This window comes from Danio aesculapii, chromosome 13 (genome assembly GCF_903798145.1).
Source record: "Danio aesculapii chromosome 13, fDanAes4.1, whole genome shotgun sequence".
NCBI lineage: Eukaryota > Metazoa > Chordata > Actinopteri > Cypriniformes > Danionidae > Danio > Danio aesculapii.
The window spans coordinates 36,880,058-36,902,472 of record NC_079447.1 but is presented as its reverse complement, the minus strand read 5'-3'; the positions used below and the strand labels follow the sequence as shown (position 1 = coordinate 36,902,472).

The window sequence follows — 22,415 nt, the reverse complement described above, 5'->3', positions numbered from 1 at the left end:
CAAAAGTAACGCTAACACCCCCACTTGCACTCATACTGTACAGTATACAAGCTGTATATAGTAACACAAAAATACAGGCTTGCATCCCTTTTTTTGTTGGATTTACATACCAAACAAGAAACCTTTGAATTTTTTCAGCTTGAACTTTGTCACTGGTTTAGTCATGACATCGGCTACCATCTCTTCTGTGGGGCAATACTCAACAGTCACTTTTCCATCGCTCAGTGCCGATCGAATGAAATGACACCGTATATCCACATGTTTGCATCTTTGACGACACACTGGATTCTTTGATCCACCTTGGTTGTCCTCAAAGATCTGTACAGGCATATACATGCAGTTAATTTACATACTGTCCAACAACTGTACAAGGTACATGCTTTCTTGTGTGGTTACAGTCAGTGCCATATACTGTGCCTCGCATGTCGATAAAGCTACCGTGGACTGTTTCTTTGACTTCCATGAGATCAAAGGACCATTTGCAGAAAGGCTGAAACAATACCCTGTTGTGCTTTTTCTGTCATTTATATCTGACGCAAAATCAGCTTCACAATGTGCCACAAGTTTGAGTTTTTCATTACATTTCTTGTAACATAGCTCCTGATTAACTGTACCCCTCAAGTACCTCATGACATGTTTAACCGTAGACCATAGCTGTTCATTTGGTTTGGACAGATATTGAGATAGTTTAGTAAGAACCGAACTTAGATCAGGTCTAGTACATGTCATTAGATAGATCAAACTACCCACTGCCTCACGATACTTTTTAGGATCAATAGGATCGCTATCACTGTTGTAATCCAATTTCTGCTCTTATGGTGTTGATCTGGGTTTACTATCTAACATATTGAATCTCTGCAGTATTCTCAATATGTATCTTTTCTGGTTTCCCCTTACAGTTCCTTTACTTTGATCGAAATCAATTTCCGGGAAATGTTTGAGCTTTCCCAGATCTTCCATTTTGAATTTTGATGTCAGCATTTCTTTCACATACATCAGTAAATTGTTGTCACTGGCAGCAATGATGAGATCATCTACCCAGATTATTATGATCACTCTGTCTTTACCACTTCGTTTACTGTACACACTGTAATCAGCCAAATTCTGTACTAAATCATTTTCACTAAGATAACATTTTGTTCCAATTTCTTCCTGATTGTTTTAAACCATACAGTGATTTGTTCAGTTTACAGACTAGTTTATTACCACAGTTTGATTTGACTTCAAATCCTTTTGGCTGCTCCATGTAAATCTCACAATCTATCCGAGCGTGCAAGTAAACTGTTTTCACATCCATTTAGTGAAGTTCAAGATCATATTGTGCTGCCATTTGCATCAAGGCTCGTATTGATGTGATATTAGCTGTTGGTGAGAAAGTCTCTTTGTAATCTACACCCATTACTTGACTGTAGCCCTTAGCAACATATCTGGCCTTGTACGTCTCTGTCTTGTCTATATTTCTCTTAATAGAGTAGACCCATCTACCCCCTACTACGTTTACCCTCTGGTAATGTAGTTAGGGTAAATGTATGGTTTTCTTGTAGTGAGCTAATTTCCTCTTTCATGGCCTTAACCCACATCTTAGACTCATTGGAACTCCTTCCAAGCTTACTCAAATGTTTGTGGTAAATCGCGCATTCTGTAACATTAATCAACATTTGTTAGAATCTGATCATCACTCTCCACATCAGATACATAGTCTGTCAAATACTGTGGGGCTCTCCTATTTCTCTTAGGATAACGTGCACATTGTTCATCACTCTCAGTTTGAGCACAACTCTGATTCTCTGTCTCAGTTGTCTTTTCTGGAATCTGATCAGTAATGTTATGTGTTGACTGGGGAGATACATATCTTTCTCCATGAGAATCATCATCTGACATTGTAATTTCAGTCTGTGTCTGATGATCAGCAACACATCTTGTTATGAATTTCACAAGTCTGTGCTTCAGAACCTTTTCTGTGTCTGGATAATAAATCAAATATGCAGAGCTGTTTTTATCATACCCTACAAAAATCCCCTTTTCACATCTAGCATCCAGCTTCTTTTTGTCGTGTTTGTATGCGTAACATACTGAACCAAATATTCTCATTTTGGAGAGATCAGGTTCCTTCCCAGTCAATGCATAGTATGGGGTTTGGTGTATACTGCTATTGTAGCACCTGTTGTGAATTGCTGCAGCATTTATTACAGCATAGGTCCACAACATCTTGGGCAGGCCGCTCTCTAAGAGCATGCATCTTGCCATCTCAAAAAGTGTTAGCCAATTTCTCTCGGCAGACCCATTTTGATGGGGCGAATATGGCGCTGAAGTCTCATGGCGGATACCATTCTTACTTAAAAGAGACTGAAACTCTTTTGGCGTGAACTCTGTGCCATTATCTGACCTGACACACTTTATGCGCCCATAAGGTGCTGTGTCAGCAATGAACTTTTCAGTTGCCCTTGCAGTGTCACTTTTAGCTTTTAAAAAGTAAACAAATACTGCACCTGAGTAATCATCAGTGAATGCTAAAGCATACTTGAAACCTTCTTTAGCTTCTGGGTCAATTGGACCAGCTAGATCTGTGTGCACTAGTTCGAGTGCAGCTTCAGCTCTTGTATCAGGCTCCTGTTTCGGCTCTGTACAAATTTACCCTGTGTACAAATTTCACAGTTTAGGTTAGATTTATCAATCTTCCCTGTTATTTTCATCCATTTCACTACATTTTGCAATTTGGAAATGTCTTCATAATTGCAGTGACCAAGAATTTCATGCCAGGTTTGGATATCATAACATGAGTTACAATTATCACTATTACATTACATTTTATCCAAAAGCGACTTACAAATGAGGACAAGGAAGCAATTTACACAACTATAAGAGCAGCAGTGAGTAAGTGCTATAGACAAGTTTCAGGTGTGTAAAGTCTAAGAAGCAAAGCATTAGTAATTTTTTTTTTCCTTCTTTCTTGAGAGTGGTATAGCGGTATAGCCAGAGAGTCAGTTACAGATTAGGAAGGAAAGTGGAGACTAAATAGTTGAGTTTTTAGTCGTTTCTTGAAGACAGCAAGTGACTCTGCCGTTCTGATGCAGTTAGGGAGTTCATTCCACCAACTGGGCATGTTTAAATGCGAGAGTTCTGGAAAGTGATTTCTTCCCTATTAGGGATGGAATCACGAGGCAACGTTCATTCACAGAACGCAAGTTTCTGGAGGGCACATAAATCTGCAGAAGTGAGAGCAGATAAGAAGGAGCAAAGCCAGAGGTCGTTTTGTAAGCAAACATCAGAGCTTTGAATTTGATGCGAGCAGCAACTGGCAGCCAGTGCAAACGGGTGAGTAGCGGAGTGACGTGCTCTTTTGGGTTCATCAAAGACCACTCGTGCTGCTGCGTTCTGAAGCAGCTGAAGAGGTTTGATAGAATTAGCTGGAAGCCCGCTAGTAGAGAGTTGCAATAATCCAGTTTGGAGAGAACAAGAGCTTGAACAATGAGTTGAGCTGCATGTTCAGACAGGAAGGGTCGGACCTTCTGATGTTATAGAGTGCGAATCTGCAAGATCGAGCAGTTCTAAAAAGTTTAGTTGGTCATCAATCGTTACTCCAAGGCTTTTTACCATTTTGGATGTAGTAATGGTTGCCCCATCCATCTGGATTGAAAAGTTATGGTGTAGAGTCGGGTTGGCAGAAACTTCAAGCATTTCCGTTTTTGCGAGGTTAAGCTGAAGATGATGATCTTTCATCCAGTGTGAAATAGATGTCACCATCACCATCTCCATTTACAGTGTTCAAATAATACAGTCTATTGTACCCATGTATGCAAAATTTTGTACCGTCCTTATGAGTCAGTTTGTCTTGTCTGGAAGCTGATCGAAGCTCCATTTGTTGTTGCGTAGTAGGCCCGTAAAATCTGCAGAACTTTCCTACCATCATCAAGAGATAAACTTTTGTCATTCAGGTACTGGATTAATTCTGCATATGCTTCTTCATTTTTATCAGCTCCTTCTTCATCAGCAGCACGTGCGGAGGCCTCTGATAGCACCATCTCTTTTAATCCTAGCAAGCGCATGTGTCCTAAAAACTTTGTTTCCCAAAGTTCATAGTTTTTCTCATCTCCATCGAAACACAATCTATACCATTGGTTACTCTCATCTCTCCTGGGCCCATAACCTGTTGCCGCAGTCATTTCGTGTATGATAACCGGTAAATAATCTTAGATTATACGGAGGTAAAATAACACACTTCTCTCCTCGGTTTTCTGCTGAACTGTAATGCATTTATTTGCATATGTCCAAATATGGAATGCAGGAAACACATGACATGGGCAGTGTGAGGGCACACCCAATAGTAACGCTAACAACGGAATTGTGATTACTGCTCTAAAATAGATTTATAATATTTTGGAACAGTAAACATGTCAGGCTAAATAATTCAAATGAATCATTGACTTCTGCTGTCTTCATTAGTTTCAAAAACACAGATTTCTTTACAATTTAAAATGACAACTTTGGATGTGTCTTTCTGCTGAAGATACTGTTGTCCTATAAAACAAAAAAAAAATATATATATATATAAAAAAAATCTGAGGAACAGTATTAAAAATGTTGGCGGTTTTAAAACCTTGACTTTTCCAAACCACGTTATACCTGAAAACTTGACTCTGCACCACATCGTCGGACACAACTTCACAGCTATTTTTAAGATTTGTCAAAGCAAAACGTGCCTGAAAAAGTGTTTAAATCAAATATGTGATAAAAGTGCGATTCTCGTTTTTTTGTAATGAAAAAGTAGCTAAATTAGTTGAGCCCGAGAGGTGAACAATGTATAACGTTAAATGTCCTTGGATGTACTTTGTTTCGGGTGACTTGATGTTTTTCTGCAACTTGAGTATATATTAGAAGGCATGTATTAATACCAATTCCTTAAAAGTACACTGACGTGAGCACTAGACAATTTCTGTTATATTAAGTTTACAACATCGCAATTTATTTAGTTACTCTCAACATAAACGTGCATGATTAAGTGTGGTGATTGTTACATTTACTTGATAATAGAAACTAGTCACAAATTCATCACCACATGTTCTTTTGACTCGAGTTATACTTGAAATTAAGGGCTAGCAAAATTTAAAAATTCCTGGTAGCTCTCGAGCCATCTTTCGTTTTTGGTAGCCAGAAATAAATTTAAGTAGCCCAAATGGCATTTGTTATAGACTATAGGAAGATTTCAGATGCAAAACCCTATGAATCCATCAGACCTCTTTTCTTGTAAATGAGCATTTTCTATCAGGCTCCTCTGATTCGGTTTAGAAGTTTCATATTATATGTAATAATAAGGTTATTAGCTAGTAAATAAAATACGTTTTTTTTTTAAATGTGACTGTAGACAATTATTTGATTTTTAAAAAGGTAAATTTTCTTTTGCGTCAAAACCAGCTAAATCTACTTCTTTTTTTTGCAAAAACCTCTAAATTCACCTATTGGGACAAGATTTTTTAGTTGAAAATCACTAAAGATGCGATTAGAAATTATTTTACCAAACATAAAACAGATTACACAAACCACCTTAAATTAAAAATACATAAATCTGTCAAGTAAGTGGCGGTTCATTTCATTGTAAAAAAGCAGAAGGAAAATGAATGAATAATCTGTCAAGTAAGTGAATTAATTAACATTAAAACTGACATTAATAAAGTCTTAACAATCTGTTGTCATTTCTGATATGTGGCATTTAGATTTCCCAAAACATTGCAAACAGTTTAAGCTAAGCTTGGTTAGATTCAAATAATGTAGTGGAAAACATTGTGAAACATCAATATCTGTGCATTGTTCATTATAAAAAGCTTATCAGATGTATAGATAATATGAAGTAATACAAATAATGTATAGGTTTTTTGTACAGTATATTTATCTTTTAAAAAATAGCTTAAATTAGCAAATAAAACACAAGGTCTACTGGGCAAAAAGGGGATTAATTTATTCTCACCAAACTCAAGGTCTTGGTTTGTTGTTTATCCTCATAGCATTCATGTGGGATAAAAGAACTTCATCTTAACTCTGTCTTTCATGAAACACAGTTGCCGTTTTATGTATAGTAAATCAGACACATTCAAAATAGCGTTGCTGCGCAAAAGCACGTTATGAATGCATGCTACACTTCCGACTGTACATTGTGTTTTCTATTTCTTATAATGCACAGAGTTTTGAGGTAAGGGACGTTTTCATTTGCCATTCACTGACAGACGGACAGGCTCCTCTAGTTCATCAAACTCCGTCTTTTAAAATTGAAAGCGGAATAAAGCACTCTCCTCATAAAGCTGGCATATCAGCGCGATGCTACATTGAACACATATGATTCGATTTGCCTCTAAACGCATTATGGCAGGCGCTATTGCATCTGATAATATTTAACTTTTTTTTTTTGATTAATATTTTTTTTAAAAACCAAAGTGAACATTGTTTCAGTTTATATTTGGCAACTATGAAAACTTTCCAGAAGGTTACAGGATAGTTATATTTAAAATAATAACAATAATATACAAATATTTAGAATGTTCCCTTATGGTTATCTTTGGTTATTTAGTATAAAACTTACTACTAACTGTAAAATCTGAATGGTTTTAGTTCTGAGCTGCATCACAGAAGACACTTACATAGTTCACCCAAAACTTAAAATTCTGACATTACTTGCTCCTGCTTTACAATTCAGACCTGTTTGTGTTTCTTTCTCATGTAAAAAGACATTTTAAAGAAAGCATAAAATTTTTTTATGCTTCAAAATATTTTTATCTGTGTTCAACAACAACAACAACAACAACAACAACAACAAACTAAAAGGGTTAGAAAAAAGCAAGGCTGTAAATAGTGAGTGTATTTTCATTTTTGGGTATCTGCCCCTTTAATGGTGCAGTATACAAGTTTGACACCCAGTGGTTGAAATAGGTATTACATTCCTGCATCAAAACAAACACAAGTGCAGGGGTGTCAAATTGAGGAGCAATTAAGAAACCTCCCCTGTCTAAGTATAGTGTTTTCATACCTATAGTTTGAAAAAAGTGAGGAAAGTGAGTCCAGCTTTGTTTAGGTGGAAGTGTCAAATGGTGAAAGAGGAAAGGTTTTGCATGAAAAGGGGAGTTTCAGTACATGCCACTGTGGTCTGCAGCGCATTCTGTGCGACTATGTTTACATGGACATCAGTCATCGAGCTATTTGCCTTAATCTGAATAAAACAATAATATGATTAAGGTGTTTACGTGAATTGCTTTTTGAATGTTCATTTCATGATCCCATTTTACATGTTATAGCACATAATACGATTAACATCATTGCATCACCACACTATCCATTTTCCTCTGGAGTTTCATGTAATTTCGGTTGTTTCATTCTTAATTTGTCGACTTTAACTGCAGTTTGGCACTTTCACTTTCATTCCAGAACATTTCATGCATGCCCCCCATGTAAATCGAGATATTCGATGCGAGGAACTGCTGGAAGAGTGTTTTTTAACATAATTTTTGATACTGCACACCATATGGGAGAATAAAACCCTCCACATTTCTGGGTAGATGCAAACACTCAGTAAGTGCTGTGTATATAAACTACCCTGTCACAAAATATGGCGAAAATCTTACACAACGGTAATTGATTAAGGTGTTTAAATTCAGATAGCAGCATTAACAGCAGATCTTTCAGTCCATAATGTTGAAGTGATATTAATGTACTGTAATTTTATCACTGAAAATATTCATGAAGTCATCACTACTAATTTGCGGTGGGACATTTTGTTCCAAAGATCACCGATTATTTGTTAATTAAGCAATGGTGTTAAATTAAAGTCTAGGATTGTTATGATTATTTTCTATCAGTTTGTGGAGGTGTTCAGCCCTGGCAGATTTTAGAGCCCTCTTGTAGCTGGATGTACTGTCTTTGTACGCAATTCTAAAGACCTCTAATTTAGTTTTTTCAATTGCGTTCCAGGGCACGGTTTGCTGTTTTGAGAGCACAAGTATGACTGTTGTACCATGGTGTAGTTTTATTCTCTCTAGCCTTTTTGAATTTGATGGGTGCCACAGTATTTAGTGAGTTCGAAAAATAGCACCCATACTGCTGGTTATTACATCAAGGCCATTTGCGTTAGCAGGTGCTTTTCAAAATAGAATAAAGAACAGGTAAGTTATTTATGAATTCATCTTTAGTGGATGGAACGATTCTACCAGGGCGGTATGTCTGTGTGGATCTGCTAATATCAGGTAAACACAGCTTGTATAGTACGAGGTAGTGGTCTGTTAAGCGGCCTCTGGCTTTGCTCCTTCTTATCTGCTCTCACTTCTGCAGATTTATGTGCCCTTCAGAAACTTTCCTTCCTAATCTGTAACTGCCTCTCTGGCTATACCACTAACTGCACTCTCTGTCAAAAAAAAAACAAAAAAAAATTACTAATGCTTTGCTTCTTAGACTTTACACACCTGAAACTTGCCTATGGCACTTATTCACTGTTGCTCTTATAGTTGTGTACATTTTGGATAAAAGCGTCTGCTAAATCACTAAATGTAAATGTAAAATGTGAAATTATGTGAATTATTAATTACTAGTCAGACAGAACAAAGCATCCTGGAGATGTTCTCTGACAGGAGTTCAGCTCCAGCCCGACTGGGGTGCAGTCCATCGGCACGGAAAAGCCTAGGATGCTCCCAGAAAAGATTCCAGTTATTGGCAAAGAGCAACTTCTGTTCTTCACACCATGTTAATAGCCATTCATTCAGAGCAAAAAGTCTACTGAACCTTTCATTTCCTCTGCGGTAGGTAGGAAGCGGTCCAGAAACAATGATCTGCGTGGCGGGCGAGGTGCATCGAACAGTCTCGATCAGGCTCCTAAAGTCCCTCTGCAGGATCTCCGTCTGCCGCAGCCCGGTGTCGTTCGTGCTCTCGCCAGCGTTCAGGTTATCAGGTACCGGGAAAGCAGTGAGTGCGTACGTTGTCACCTTTAGTGGAAAGCGGTTCTCCGTGGAGATCTCGAACACGGGAGGAGGAGTCGTTCTGCCCCCGAGACTTAGTATGCACCTTACGCGGTTGCACCCATGAGCCGTGGCAGGCGGGTGCCTGAGTGAACGACCCCTGGACGAACCGCGTCCTCAGTGCGCTGGGCATGGATAGAAAAAACACGTGAGGTTGAGGTGGATGGAGTGTCGAGATTGTATCGCACACTTACCTCAGATGAGCGAGCCGCAGCACGGGGCACACAGAGAAAGGCCCGTTGTTTCCAGAGTTGCGCTCACTTCATCTCCAGATCGCGTATCTGGCACTCGACTGCTTCCAGCTCCAATGCCTCCATCGATGCTTCTCCTGCACTCAAGGATAGACACACAAGCGACATTGTACAGGGTGACGAGCAAAGACAGTTAGCGAAATAATAAGTGAATGAAAAAAGTCAGTAGCTTTAGCTGACTAGCTGTGCTAGAAAGCTAAAGCTACAAGCAACAAGCGGATGCTCGAGGGACAGAACGTTTAAAGTAGATTTGTGTGTATAAATGTATTTAGGGTTTGTTCACCCTAAGGAGGAGAAAATTTAGCAAATGTGGATGTATTTTATGATAAAAGATGTAAATTGCAAATCTACACGCCGAAGCTCCAAACACACAGCAAGGACCGTAACGGCGACGCTGACGTCTCTCGAGCATGCACATCCAAATGATTTAGTTACTAAGTTTACAGTACGTTAATATCACTACAATATTATTGACTGAAAGATCCGCTGTAAATGCTGCTCTCCGAATGTAAACATGTAAACACCTTAAACAATTACCGTTGTGTAGGATTTTCACTGTGTATGATTTTCACCGCATTTGGTGACAGGATAGTCTAAGCACACAGCTGTTTGACACTATTCTTTGCACCTACCGAGTCTCTGAATCTACCAAGAAATGCTGAGGTTTTTTTTTTCTTCCATTCGGAGTGCGGTATCAAATTCCATAGAAACTACACTCTTCCAGCAGTTCCTCTAATCCAATATATTTTTTTGTCATGGGGGTATGCATGTCACACCTGAAATGACATGAAACTGGAGGAAATGTGGATAGCGTGGCAATGATGTTAATGAAATTATGTGCTATAAAATGTAAAACGGGATCATGAAATTAACATTCAAAAGGAGCTCATGTAAACACCTAATCATATTATTGTCTTCTTCAGATTAAGGCAAATAATTCGATTACTGATGTCCATATAAACGTAGTCACGGTTTATTTCCCCTGTATCTGTGTTTGTGTTGCCAGTGTGAAAATCAGCTTTAGTTCACTTGATGAAACCCCTTTTCATGCCAATCCTTCCCTCTTTCACTAGTCAACACTCCCAGAACGCACTCCCAATTTTTTGTTTATTTTTTTCCTTCTTCTCAAACTAGAGGTGTTGAAACACCCTGCTGAGACATGTTTGAGGTGTTTTGGTCCATTTAGAAACTTTGTCTTGTGAAAGCAATCTGCACAAAGAACAAAGAGCAACATTGTAACAAATTTAATCCCAGTTTCGGAACAAAACAATTGATGAGTGAAAGCACCCTAACTGTTGCACAGTTTATATGGACCAGTTTCTTTATCCAGATCCTGTTTGTGTTCTCTCTTCTACACAACCTGTAAGTGTGATTAAAATGGTTGCCTCATTCTGTGTAGTTTGCAAAATATCTATTTAATTGTGTGTTGTAAACTGTAATCACTCAGCGCTGCTTGTAATCACTTATCTATTGTAGATCAGGGCTTGTACCGTATCTCTTAGGTTAAATATTTACCACATTCAAAACCATGTTTAAAAAGCAGTACATGCTTCCTTTACTTAAAACCGTTTCTGAGCGCATAATCTGTTAGTTGTTGCTATGACCACCATCAGCTGTTCCTACACACGCATGGTGTGGTTAATTTGTAAAATAGTTTAACTTTGGCCATTGTGTGGATCAATACTGAATGTGGATCATTTTTATTACTTGAGGTACTCTGGCTACTTCATAACTGTGGTGGGTAGTTCTCTCCATCTCACACTGAACCCAGTCGACCAGTCACAACAGACTGGGTCATTGGACCATGCAGCGCAGATTAGCGTCACACAACGGATTGCTTTGAGAACAAATTAATTGCTCAACAAATCATATGGGAGTCGTTGGGATAATTAGCTAAAAACAAATGCATATTATAAGACAATGACAGTGTTGTTGACCTTGCATGCATATCAGCTTGTTGTTTGAGACCCCAAAATCAAAATATAACCTTTTTTTTAATAATGCTTAATAGTGGCTCTTTAAGACTTTTTTGACCATTTTAAAATGGTAAAGCTTTAGGCTGATCTGCTTCTGCGATAAGAATGCAACACTTATCTAATCAATAAAATTTTTATGTACCATTTTTGTAGAACAGATTAACACTTTTGTCGTAAACACAAATGCTAAACATATTTACTAACATATTTGCTAAACAAATCAGTGCTCGTTCACACGCTTGTGAAATATTTGGCATGTTAAATATCTGGACTTCAACAGCATGCAGTGTGAATGACTTATGACTGAAAAACATCAATGGTGACCAAAAGTCAGTGGGAAAGCAGGGGTCCGTTCTTTGTATGTGGATTACTCAATTAGCTGAATTTGGTTATTGACAATTGGACATGATCCAGGATTGTTTCGTTCTTCAAAACTTCTTTGAGATTTGTTGTCATAGCAACAGGTCTGATAGCTCAAACCTGCTTAGGAGCAGACTAATTTTTTTTATATAAACAGGATTAGATTGGCCTTTTCAAGGTAATACTGAAAATATGTACCAAATTCTTTCAAAAAAAAAAAAAAAACAAACAAAAAAAAAAAAATTGATATAGATAAGCTTAAAAAGTATAGCAATTAAAAATATGCAGTCTGTGTTCCAAAAAAAGTACAAAACTGTCACGGGGTGTTCTCTCCCCAAGGGGTTCAAAGAGAACGTATATTATTATGGACTTTTTAGTTGCAAACGCGTAGTATTTTAAGGTACCAGCTTCAGTACAATTTGTGTATAAAAACAGACATGCACAATATTAGCCAGATATTAGTTATAAAGATTAAAAGATCCTTGATCTGCCAAATCATCTTAGATCATTTACGCAAGGTATGAAGAACGGACCCCTGGATACAGGTCAAAACAATAAAATACAATAGGGCATTTAAATGGTTTCAGTTAAAATCTGAATATTTCTATTGCCCATTCAAGTACACAGCAACTTTTGAAAGCAGTTGTTAGATTTTACAAACAATACTATTATCATCTCCCAGTAATATACAAAAAGCACAATTTAGTAAAAAGGATTTTACATTCAGTCTGTGTAAATGTACATGACAACCAATAAAAATTGTAGACTACAGAAATGCCTTTCTTTAAGGAACTGATTTGTAGTGCATTGACATGGGAACATACATTTTATTGTTTAATAGGTTACTAATTATGTTTGCAATTTCGTATTAAATTCTGTAGATAAAAAATGGCAATTAAAATTAGTATTTTCATGCCAACAATATATTTCCCACTGGAATGTAAAATATCTGTAAAGAAGGATTGGAAAGAACTATTGTACAATTCAGTGTATTTAACTTTCTTTTCAGAGCTGTTGCGCAGCTGTTGGAACGGGAGCAGAGGAAACCTAGTCCACAAGCGAGGAGTTTGCAGCCATTGTGGCAAAATCTTTTTCATGTCAGAGACTGAGCACTCTTGCAGTTGTTTATGTCATCACCTCTTCTCCAGACAGAAGATACCCAAAAAGCCTATTCAAGAGCTTTTTATCTTGCTGATAGTGCCTCAGAACACTTAAAATGTCTGTCAATGTCAACCGCAATATGTCAGACCAGTTCTATCGCTATAAGATGCCCCGTCTGAGTGCTAAGGTACTGAGTGCTGACAGTTTGCTGAAGTTAAAAATTAAAGACTTTGTTTACTCTGTGCTTTACTGTTGGACAGATTATGTTTGGCGAACATTCTGTATTTAGAGGCCAAGCAGCAAAGCTGCGAAGGCACCTTTTGTTATTGTTCCAGTTCTGCTTCTTGTTCTTCTTCTCCTTCTCCTTCTTCTTCTTCTCCTGCTCTGATTTGAATGGCAGCTTATATAGCGTTTGCTCAAATTATGAAGTTTGGCACACTGAGAACAGCCTCATTATTAACCACAACAAAGTTGGACCCTCTAACGCACTCTTTGTTGTGCTGCCACTCATCCAAAGCTGCAATTTTGAAATGCTAATAATTTTTTAACTGTAAGATGCAGAATCAATTTACATATGACAATTTAAATTGACACAACTTAAAAAATCATAAGGTTTAGTTGTTTTTTCCCCTATTTTTAATAGTTTGGAAAACCTACTCTTTCGAACTCGTCCTAGATGGTTCGTTCAATTTTCACCAAATTTGCCTCAGATCATAACTACACCATGCTGGCTAAAAGTTATGGAATTGAAGACCATTACTTAAACTGTTGTCGAATAAGATTGTCAAAGTGACTTTCTGAGACGAATGATATAAAATTTTCCCATGTTTGCCATTTTGTGTGTCAGCCATTTTGAATTGTCGAAAAAATCCTATATTTTACAAATGCATTGTTATCGTCACAAAAATTGGTATGCATCTTCAGCAAGTTTTGGAAAAAAAAGGTTAATTTGGCTCAATGATAGAGGGCAATGTCTACATGAACCATAGCAAACCTGAAGTCTCCAATTCGAACCCTCTTGTGCCACCATTAGTTCAAAGTTTAACATGTTTGTAAAATATAGCATTTTTTCATAAAAATCCAAATGGCCGATGCCCAAAATGGTTGACCTGGGAAAATCGGACAACATTTGACTCGGCATTCTCTGCCGAAAGTTCTTCAGACCATGCTGGCAAAAGTTCAATGTTGATATGTAACATGTTTTTTTGTTTAGGTTTTTTACATAAAATGCTATATTTTGCAAACATATTCATGTAAAATTCCAAAACATGTTGTGCATCTTTGACATCATGCCCTGAAAGTACTCAAAATATCATGGAGAAGCGCCACCTTGTGTCCAAAAGTTATAAGCAATTATAAAAATGCTAAAACTTTTTCTAAACTTTTCTCATTGACATGACACTTGACAAGACCATTGGTACTAAATATGCCAAAAATCAACTAAACTTCCTGTCTGCCATTTTGTTTTTGATTGAAAACCAATTTTCTTTCTTTTTTTCCTGTCTCTCCCTCACCAAATTTAACTCAGATGTTCTTCAGACCATGCTGGCAAAAAGTTATGGAATTCGTGTTGATAGGCAAAACGGTTTTCGTTTTCAGCATGGACAAATGTGGTAGCACGATGTCAAAGACCCTCTGAGGCTGTTATTCTGCAATGTTTAAACATATTGACGCTGAATTTTAGGTGTGTCATCAGCGCCTCACTAACCACAACACCTAAATTTGGGAACAGCAGTCACCTATGGCCCGTTTCCACTGAGTGGTACGGTACGGTATGGTTCGGTTTGGTACGCTTTTATGGCCGTTTCCACTGTCAAAAAGCGTACCAAACCAAACCGTACCGTACCACTTTTTCGGCACCCTTTCGAAAGAGTCCCAAACACGAGAAAGGGGACCAAAAGGGGGAGCCACACGCGCAGCTGAACCCTATTGGTTTACAGAGATACGTCATTCGCTTACGCAACAAGCCAGAATGAAAACAAAAAAACCGCCATGTTTGAAATACACAGCGAGAGATTAAAGCGGAATTGTAAATACATATAATAATGAGCCATGATCGATCTGGGCTCAAAAAAACCTTGTCGTCGTCTTGATGAACAGCCACAAATCCAAGAAGAAGAGCAGATTTACCCTGTGCCTCGTAGTTTTTTACGAGCCAGTCTGAGGCGTGTGCGGTTTCGCTTTCTTCCTTGCGCTCGCACACGTCTAACATTATATCTGAAATAACAAACTTCTTGAGCTGATGATAATAACCTGCGCTTGATTATTGACGTGCTTTTGAAACCCAATCCTGTCAGACACTGACAAACGCGAGAGTGAAGCGCGAAAAAACAAAGGAGAAGCTGGAAAAAAAGGAGCAAATTTTTCAGCAAACACGAAGAAAATGCCATGTTTAACTAACTTATTATCTTCACATTTTGGACTAATATGAGCCGGGAATAACAGAATTACTCTCTAACAAAGGCTACATGTGCTGCTGAAGATTACAGACACCGAAAAGAGGTTTTTACTGACTGTAGGCTATAATTTGTGTTGTTTTGAACCTAAATACCGGCGAAATGTCTGCTATATGTAGTTCTTCTGTAGTTGGGAACATATCGGAGACTGTAAGGGGCTGTATGTGTTTATATATGTTCATTTATTTAGTTATTTAATATATTTACAGACGTTACAGTAGGCTGTTTCGCACTGTCTTTGATCTGTAGTTATAATCAACTCATGTTCATTGAAAAGTTAGTAATAAACATTTCTACACAAGTATTTATGTGTGTAAAGCATCTGTTTTGTGAGAAGTGCTTCTCATATGATATGTAAGTGACCCGTACAGCTTTATTGTAGACATTTCCTCGAGCAAGAATGACGTCGACTGAAACTTTCTGTCATACACCACGCCCACCAAAAGGGTACCCTTTTTAGTGGAAACGCAAGCATGATAAGGGTGACCCGTACCAAACCGAACCGTACCGTACCGTACCAGTGAGTGGAAACGAGCCACTAGTGGTCACTAACCATTTGACCTTGCTCATTATGGATCTGAAATGCTCAGCCCCTTAATTTCTGCTTGCAGCTGTATTTCAGATTTGGTATTTTACTATCTTTTCTAATATCAGTTATAATCTTTTGAGAGCTATTTAGGTTTAATATTTTAGTTTATCTATCTAATATTTTATCTTATTTTAACCTCCTTTTAATTAACAAAAGGGTTTTTAATAGTTTTAGCTTGGGAGTGTTTTACTGCTCACAATGCAGTCTGCGAATATCAACTATATAGAAGTATTACAAAGTGTTTTTGTATAAAACCAGTTACTCTAGTTCTCTTAAAGGGGTGGTCCAGAGTGTATTTTTAAGGCTTGGTTGTGTTTATAAGCTGCAAAGCAATGCGTGTGCATACTTCATTTGTAGAAAATCACGTTATTTTTTCATATATCTTTATTATGTACAGATACTGAGCTAACATGAAAGCGTTTGTCATATTTCCTAGTTCCTCTGAAAGGCGCGCACTCAATAGGCTCTGATTGGACAGCTAACATAATGTGCTGTGATTAGCGGATCAGCTCCATGTCACCAGGAAAAGCGCCACGCCCCTACATGCATACACTTTTGCACTGTGCAAACACTGCCAGTCAGAATAGCTGTTCAGTTTGTGCCTGAATCAGAATGTGAATGACACAGTGGACACAGCTGAACTTACGCCTGCTCTCTAAAATAAAATCTGACAAGTGTGTTCATATATATTCGGAATAAGCATGTTTAAGTAATAATAAATGTTCACATATCTTTTGTGAGTTTGTTATTAGAGATGTATAAGCACTTCTCTCTTTGTGTGGTGTCTTTTGGAAGCCCAAATACAGAAACAGAACAAGCTCTTTGGAAATGGCAGCGTTTGTGATCTCACTAGCCCCAATGTATTTTTTTTTGTAGTCCCCAAACTTCGTTTGGTGCAGGCTTTGCTAAGCTAACTCTGTAAAAGCCAATGTCTCCCTTGCAATGAACTTTGAGCATATTACATTCAGAGATGTTGTTTATGTTTACACAGCTACATTACACATGAACTAAAGTTTAAAATTTTATCTTAGTGGACCATCCCCTTTAATGCAATTAAATTAGAATTTGTTGAGGCAATTTGAAGTCATTAAGGCAATTTATGTTTTTAAATGGACATTTAGCATTTTTATCTTTGTTGCAGATTAATAGATTGAACTTAATGAACGAGTACATCATGAATCCTTCTTCCAAACCATGTTTTTGTCAATTTCGTCTAAGTCCTTTCTATGTCTTTTAGCATGTTAACCCAAAGAAGCAGACCATTGGAAGCTCTTGCAAGGCTTGTGGTTATCAGGGAATGCTGGATACTCGGCACAAATTGTGTACATTCATACTCAAAAGTTCACCTGGTGAGTGGTACCGTTGTTGAATTGTTGACAGTTGAAATTTCTAATTTAGGCAGATACATATGTGTAGGGCTGGGTATCAAATTTGTTAATTTTTAGGGGCTAACTGATTAAACAAAACCAAAAACATTCTTTTACATATTTTATTTAAAATTTTTAGGTTTGTAGGGATGCATCCATTGACCAATTTAACTATTAACTGTGCTTTAATTCATCATGGTTAATAAATTGTAAAGTCCTTGCCACGCTGCATTTCTCTTGTCCTCAACTGAACTATTGCAACTGAACTATTAAACAAAGTTATGCCATTAGTGTGACAGCTTATAGAGACATAGAGGCTATTACCAGCAGTGCTCATAACTTCCTGTAAGTTCAACTGCAGACAGCACTTGATGTGCGTACAGGCGAAGTGGAGTTAGATTTGTCCGGAGGGTAAGAAACACACTGTTTATGGTGTTAGATCATACTCTCCATGCCAGATAAATAAGATACTTAATAAAAAAAATGAGATTGTTGCAAGGATTCTTAGATCCTAGTTAGATTCTTCTATGGCATAGCCATTCTTTCATCTATTTATATCTGAACGCCAACTTTTGCAATTTTAAAATAAATTAAAACATGAACTTTAAAGTGATTTTATATTGCCGCACATTAAATTTATAGATGAAGAATGTAACTCGCAAGTCAAATAATTGAACATCATATTATTCCCTCCCTACATGTTAATACTTATTTTATTTAGGTGGATGTTGGCAAGATTTTTGTATTTGCACTACATACCAATTAATTAAGGACTGTATACTTAATTTTATTTATAAAGACAGGCAAGGAAATGTTTTGCTTAAAAGATGCTCTAGTTTCAAGATGCTGTGTGGGTAATGTAAATATTAAATAATGCTTGAAAGTAATATATTTTGTGTTTACATGTATCTATCAGGAACTTGTATTGAATTTAAACTTTTGGAATCTGTTTAATTTGTTTGAGTGTTTTTGAACAAAATGGTGTGTGTTTGGTTGTTTGTCTGGTTGAAATGCAGAGAGTGAAAGCAGTTGTGTGAAAGAGAAGAAGGAGAAGAAAAAAAGAAAGAAGGATAAGGATAAGGAGAATGGCTCTGGAAGTGGCGAGGCTGTGAACCATAATGACATTGATGCACCAGATGCTGTGGTAAGAAAAAATCATTAGCATACATGCTTTATAATTAATGTATATGTGTGTCTGGAGTGTATACATGTATGTACAGAGGTATGAAAAAGTGTTTGCTCTTTACTGATTTGTAATTTTTTTTTGCATGTTTCACACTTTTAATGTTTCAGATTTAAAAAAACTTCATAACACTGTGTTGGACCACCTAACAACTGGTTGGACCACCCTTAACTGCACCCTTAACAATAATTGGCAAAGCTTTAGTATTACACTAAAAGATCAGAGAAAACCAAAATCACATACCTCCCTCATCTAAAAAGACACATTTAAACATCAGGCATAAACAGGAATGTCACATTTCTCCTTGTCTATTTTAGACCAGATCGAACAAAACGCATCTGAGCTGTAAGCAGTCAAATGTCAGAAACAAAATTATTTAGTAACTGTTCATCGAGTAAGCTGTGATTCGACACCTGCTGTTCGATAATTCATAAATAACATTTGACCGGGGACATAGTTTCAATCTCAGAAAACATGCATGTGACTTTGCACCTTACTTGAATTTATTTTCATATGACATGGATGTTTTAATGCAAATAATCTGAATAAGGCTGCACAATATTTTGAAAAATTATCATTATCGCAGGTGGGTTCGTGCTATACTTATACCCTACCTTATATTTACCCTAATATATATACAGATGTTACTACTTCAATGTGTTCCTTATGGCGCCATTCATACCGCGGCGACAGCGGTACTTGGTGCGCCAGCAGCTTTTGACCGCTGGGTGGCAGTTTAACCACAGATATTCAGCTTTGCCTTTCCACAACACTAAACAGACTTTTCTGTGCGTACCTTATGTGATCAGATGTGTTCAATTAAAATATAATTTTGAGTTAGTTTTCTTAGTAATAAACATGATCTTATGCTCGCTCAGCGCGCTTCAAGTTTTGCCGTTGTGTGCTGTGTGCTCGAGCGGAAAAGCGTGTTACTTCTGTTTCATTGTTCAGTCAAATGAAAGCACTTCTGTTGAGGTGACAGCGGGGTTTGGGTTGTCAATGTGAGTATTGCAAACTTTTAAAGATGGAGGAGAGTACTTGTGGTCGCTGTTTCAAGTTATCCAGAGTTGTATTTATAGATCTTGAATATTACAATATTATTAAAATTACAATTATAACATCGACAGCAACTCGACTCGCGCACACCAGCTGATTCAGTCGTTTTCTAGTGACATACAAAAGAGTGCAGGGCTTCTTTTTTTTGTCAACCATAAAAGGCAGAAAAATAAGTGTTAAATGGACAAACACGTCGAACCTCCAGAGCTGCGGTCATGTCACCCAGCCCATGAAATGCGGAGCCAGCTCCGGTGTCATCTACTGAACGCAAATGCCCAGCTAGTCCAGCCAGGTATGGCAGAGAGGCCTTTTCAAAAATGGCCAAATACAAAAGAGAAACTGATAAATAGTAGACGTTGATGAGAAATGGAGCAGCATATTTGGTAGTTAAAAACGCGCCGCTCCGCGATGTAGAGCTGGTTTCCGAGAAATGCAGGCGGCGGAGCAAGATACCCTCTTTGCCACGGTTGCGAAAAAGTATCTGCATGCGCTACAGGCACACGTCTCAGTGCTGCTGGAAACATTGTAATCTCAAATAAGTCTCCGCTTAAACCGAACAAAGTCAACATGTTAGTTTTTCTGGCAAAGAATTTAAAATATGAATAGAAAACAAAAGGCGGAGAGACGCAGTTTTTTTTCAACATCTGACTTATGTTGTTACAAGCCTAAGCTAATATTTTTGTTCTTCGTTACTATTTATTATTATTGATTAGTATTTGTGAAGTTTCTAAAATGTAACGTTTACTGTTTCAAGCAGTTAAAGTTATTTCTATTTAACTAGCCTACATTATTATAGGCTGTATTGTGTTGTTTTATCAACGAAAGTTAAACAACAAACATGTTCGTTTGTACGGATATTTAGCATAATACTTTGGTCTTTTTTGATTTCTTATTGTTTTACATGAAATGTAAATTAAATTAGGTAGGCTACTTGGGTACAGGGGCGTAATTTGTTGGTAGTATACCGAGGAATGCTTAGACAGTGAATATTGTCATCATTATTTAAAAAAATTATAAATAAATAAATAAATAAATAAATAAATAAAACACCTTACGGAAAGGATGAAATAAAGGAAAAGCATGCTCTTAATCATTCTTCATAATCTGATTCGGAGCTATACATGCAATAAACTTATATTGCGCCGACAAGAACAAGCTCTAAAAGGTAAAGTCTAAAGCCAGAGGAGTTATTGATATTAATGTTAGTTGTTAATATGACCGTAAACACTGCGTTGTATAATTAACGCCGTCATTGTGTCGTGTCTGCGATTTTTTTTTTTCTCGTTGAAGAACAGAAAATTCATGTTATCGCCGTCTTCCCAGCCAGGTTTTCATCCGTCATTGTGTCGTGTCTGCGATTTTTTTTTTCTCGTTGAAGAACAGAAAATTCATGTTATCGCCGTCTTCCCAGCCAGGTTTTCATGCACAGTTTCCGTTTTTGTTTCTTCTCAAACAATAAAGTTTCGCTATAGCAGGCCCGGCGGCAGGATATCATAAATGAGGGCGCAAGGGCGCAATCCCATTGCACTTGACGACTGAATTTGGTCCTTTCTTGTTCCTTTTATTTAGGCTATTTATTCATTCATTACCGATATAGTCCTACTTTTTATAATAATAATAATGCAGTTTCGCTATTACCGATTTTATTAATGAAGGCAACGATACCGTTTACATTAATGCAGAAAGATCATGGTTTAAGCACCAAACAAGTGGTTTAAATTATGTTAGTCTCCTTATTTCTTTTCGTTTTATTTTAAATATTATAAATGTTTAAAGTTTTAGGTAAAGACGTCAAAATATGCCCACACATGCAAGCTAAACTAGATCATATCTGAGTCACCACGCTTTATTACCCAACCAAAATCATCGAGGAAAAAATAAATGTTTTAAATTAAATTATATTTAAATGTTAAATTAAATAAAAAAAAATGAATTTAAATTTTAAATGCCATTTAAAAATATTTGCTAAAATTAATGTGTTACTTAGTTACATTTTTAGGCATTAGCCAAACAGAAAGCCTGTCTACGGTAAATCCACACGCACTAAATAGCTACCTTTTTCTTTTATAACACTGTAAACATAACTTCGCAGGTCGATCATCTTCAAACGCAAAAGGCATTTTTAAGTGTCCTAACTTGACTGCTGCTATAGAATGGAGATGTTTTTTTTACATAACTTTAAACGTGTGCTTTAGCTATGTCAAAATGAAAGCAAATTTCTTTAAGGGTTCTGCGTTTTGTCAATTGTATAGCTTAATAATAATAATAATAATAATAATAATAATATAATAATAATAATATATAATAATAATAATGGATATAACAAATTATAATATTATAGTATAGACATTTTACTAGGCTACTTTAATATCAATCCCTAACTGAAAAACTAATGTGAAAATGACTGGCAGCTGTGCTAAAATTAATATAATGGCAAATTTCTTCTGCGTTTTTTCCCTTTATAGCTCAATAGTTTTATTCAAAGAATTAGTTAGCAAAACATGAAATAAATTAAGCTGCGTGTCTTCGTGATATCCACTAGTCCAGTTTTCTCCAGTGTGAGTTTAGAGTGCGCCTCCACCGCATGCGCATTTATGCCTGCACCAGATCAAAGCAGGTGTAAAGTCCAGCACAAAGCGCTGTTAGTTGTGCGTTCAACCAGCAATACCCGCTCCACTGTCTACAACACACAAATACTCGAACTCTTTATTTGTGGACTTACTTTTGATAATAGGCTATATCATTACCTTTACCCTGATTCTATTTTTATTTTTATTATTCTATTTTTTTATTTTATTTTCTTTGTGTTATATCCATAATTGTTTGCACTACTGCCCTTTTTGCACTGTCTTTGTCCGCAGTGACGCTGCACTGCTTTGGCAATACGAATGTACAGTTATTTGTCATGCCAATAAAGCACCTCAAATGTGAAAATAGCCTAGGCAACAAATAACAAATCGGAGTCTAATAATAAAATAAATGCCATTTTCATTTTCATACATGTGTGGGTTTTGACAATATGTGTTTAATTAAGCTATAAAGATTAGCCTATCAGATGAAATGCATAGTGAAATATTAAATAAATG

General features: G+C 36.9%; 1 protein-coding gene across 3 annotated transcripts in view; it reads left to right on the top strand.

The window, feature by feature from the left end:
• The window catches only part of LOC130240178 (eukaryotic translation initiation factor 5-like), a 67,831-nt gene that overhangs the window by 10,304 nt on the left and 35,112 nt on the right, over positions 1 to 22,415 (top strand). For 2 of the 3 annotated variants that reach the window (XM_056471615.1, XM_056471613.1), the window contains exons 2-4: positions 12,587 to 12,865; positions 16,961 to 17,072; positions 18,107 to 18,234. In XM_056471615.1, coding sequence (XP_056327590.1) covers positions 12,794 to 12,865; positions 16,961 to 17,072; positions 18,107 to 18,234 — 312 coding nt within the window. In that variant the 5' untranslated portion in view covers positions 12,587 to 12,793. The remainder of the gene's footprint in view (positions 1 to 12,586; positions 12,866 to 16,960; positions 17,073 to 18,106; positions 18,235 to 22,415) is intronic. The other variant, XM_056471616.1, reaches the window with a different exon arrangement.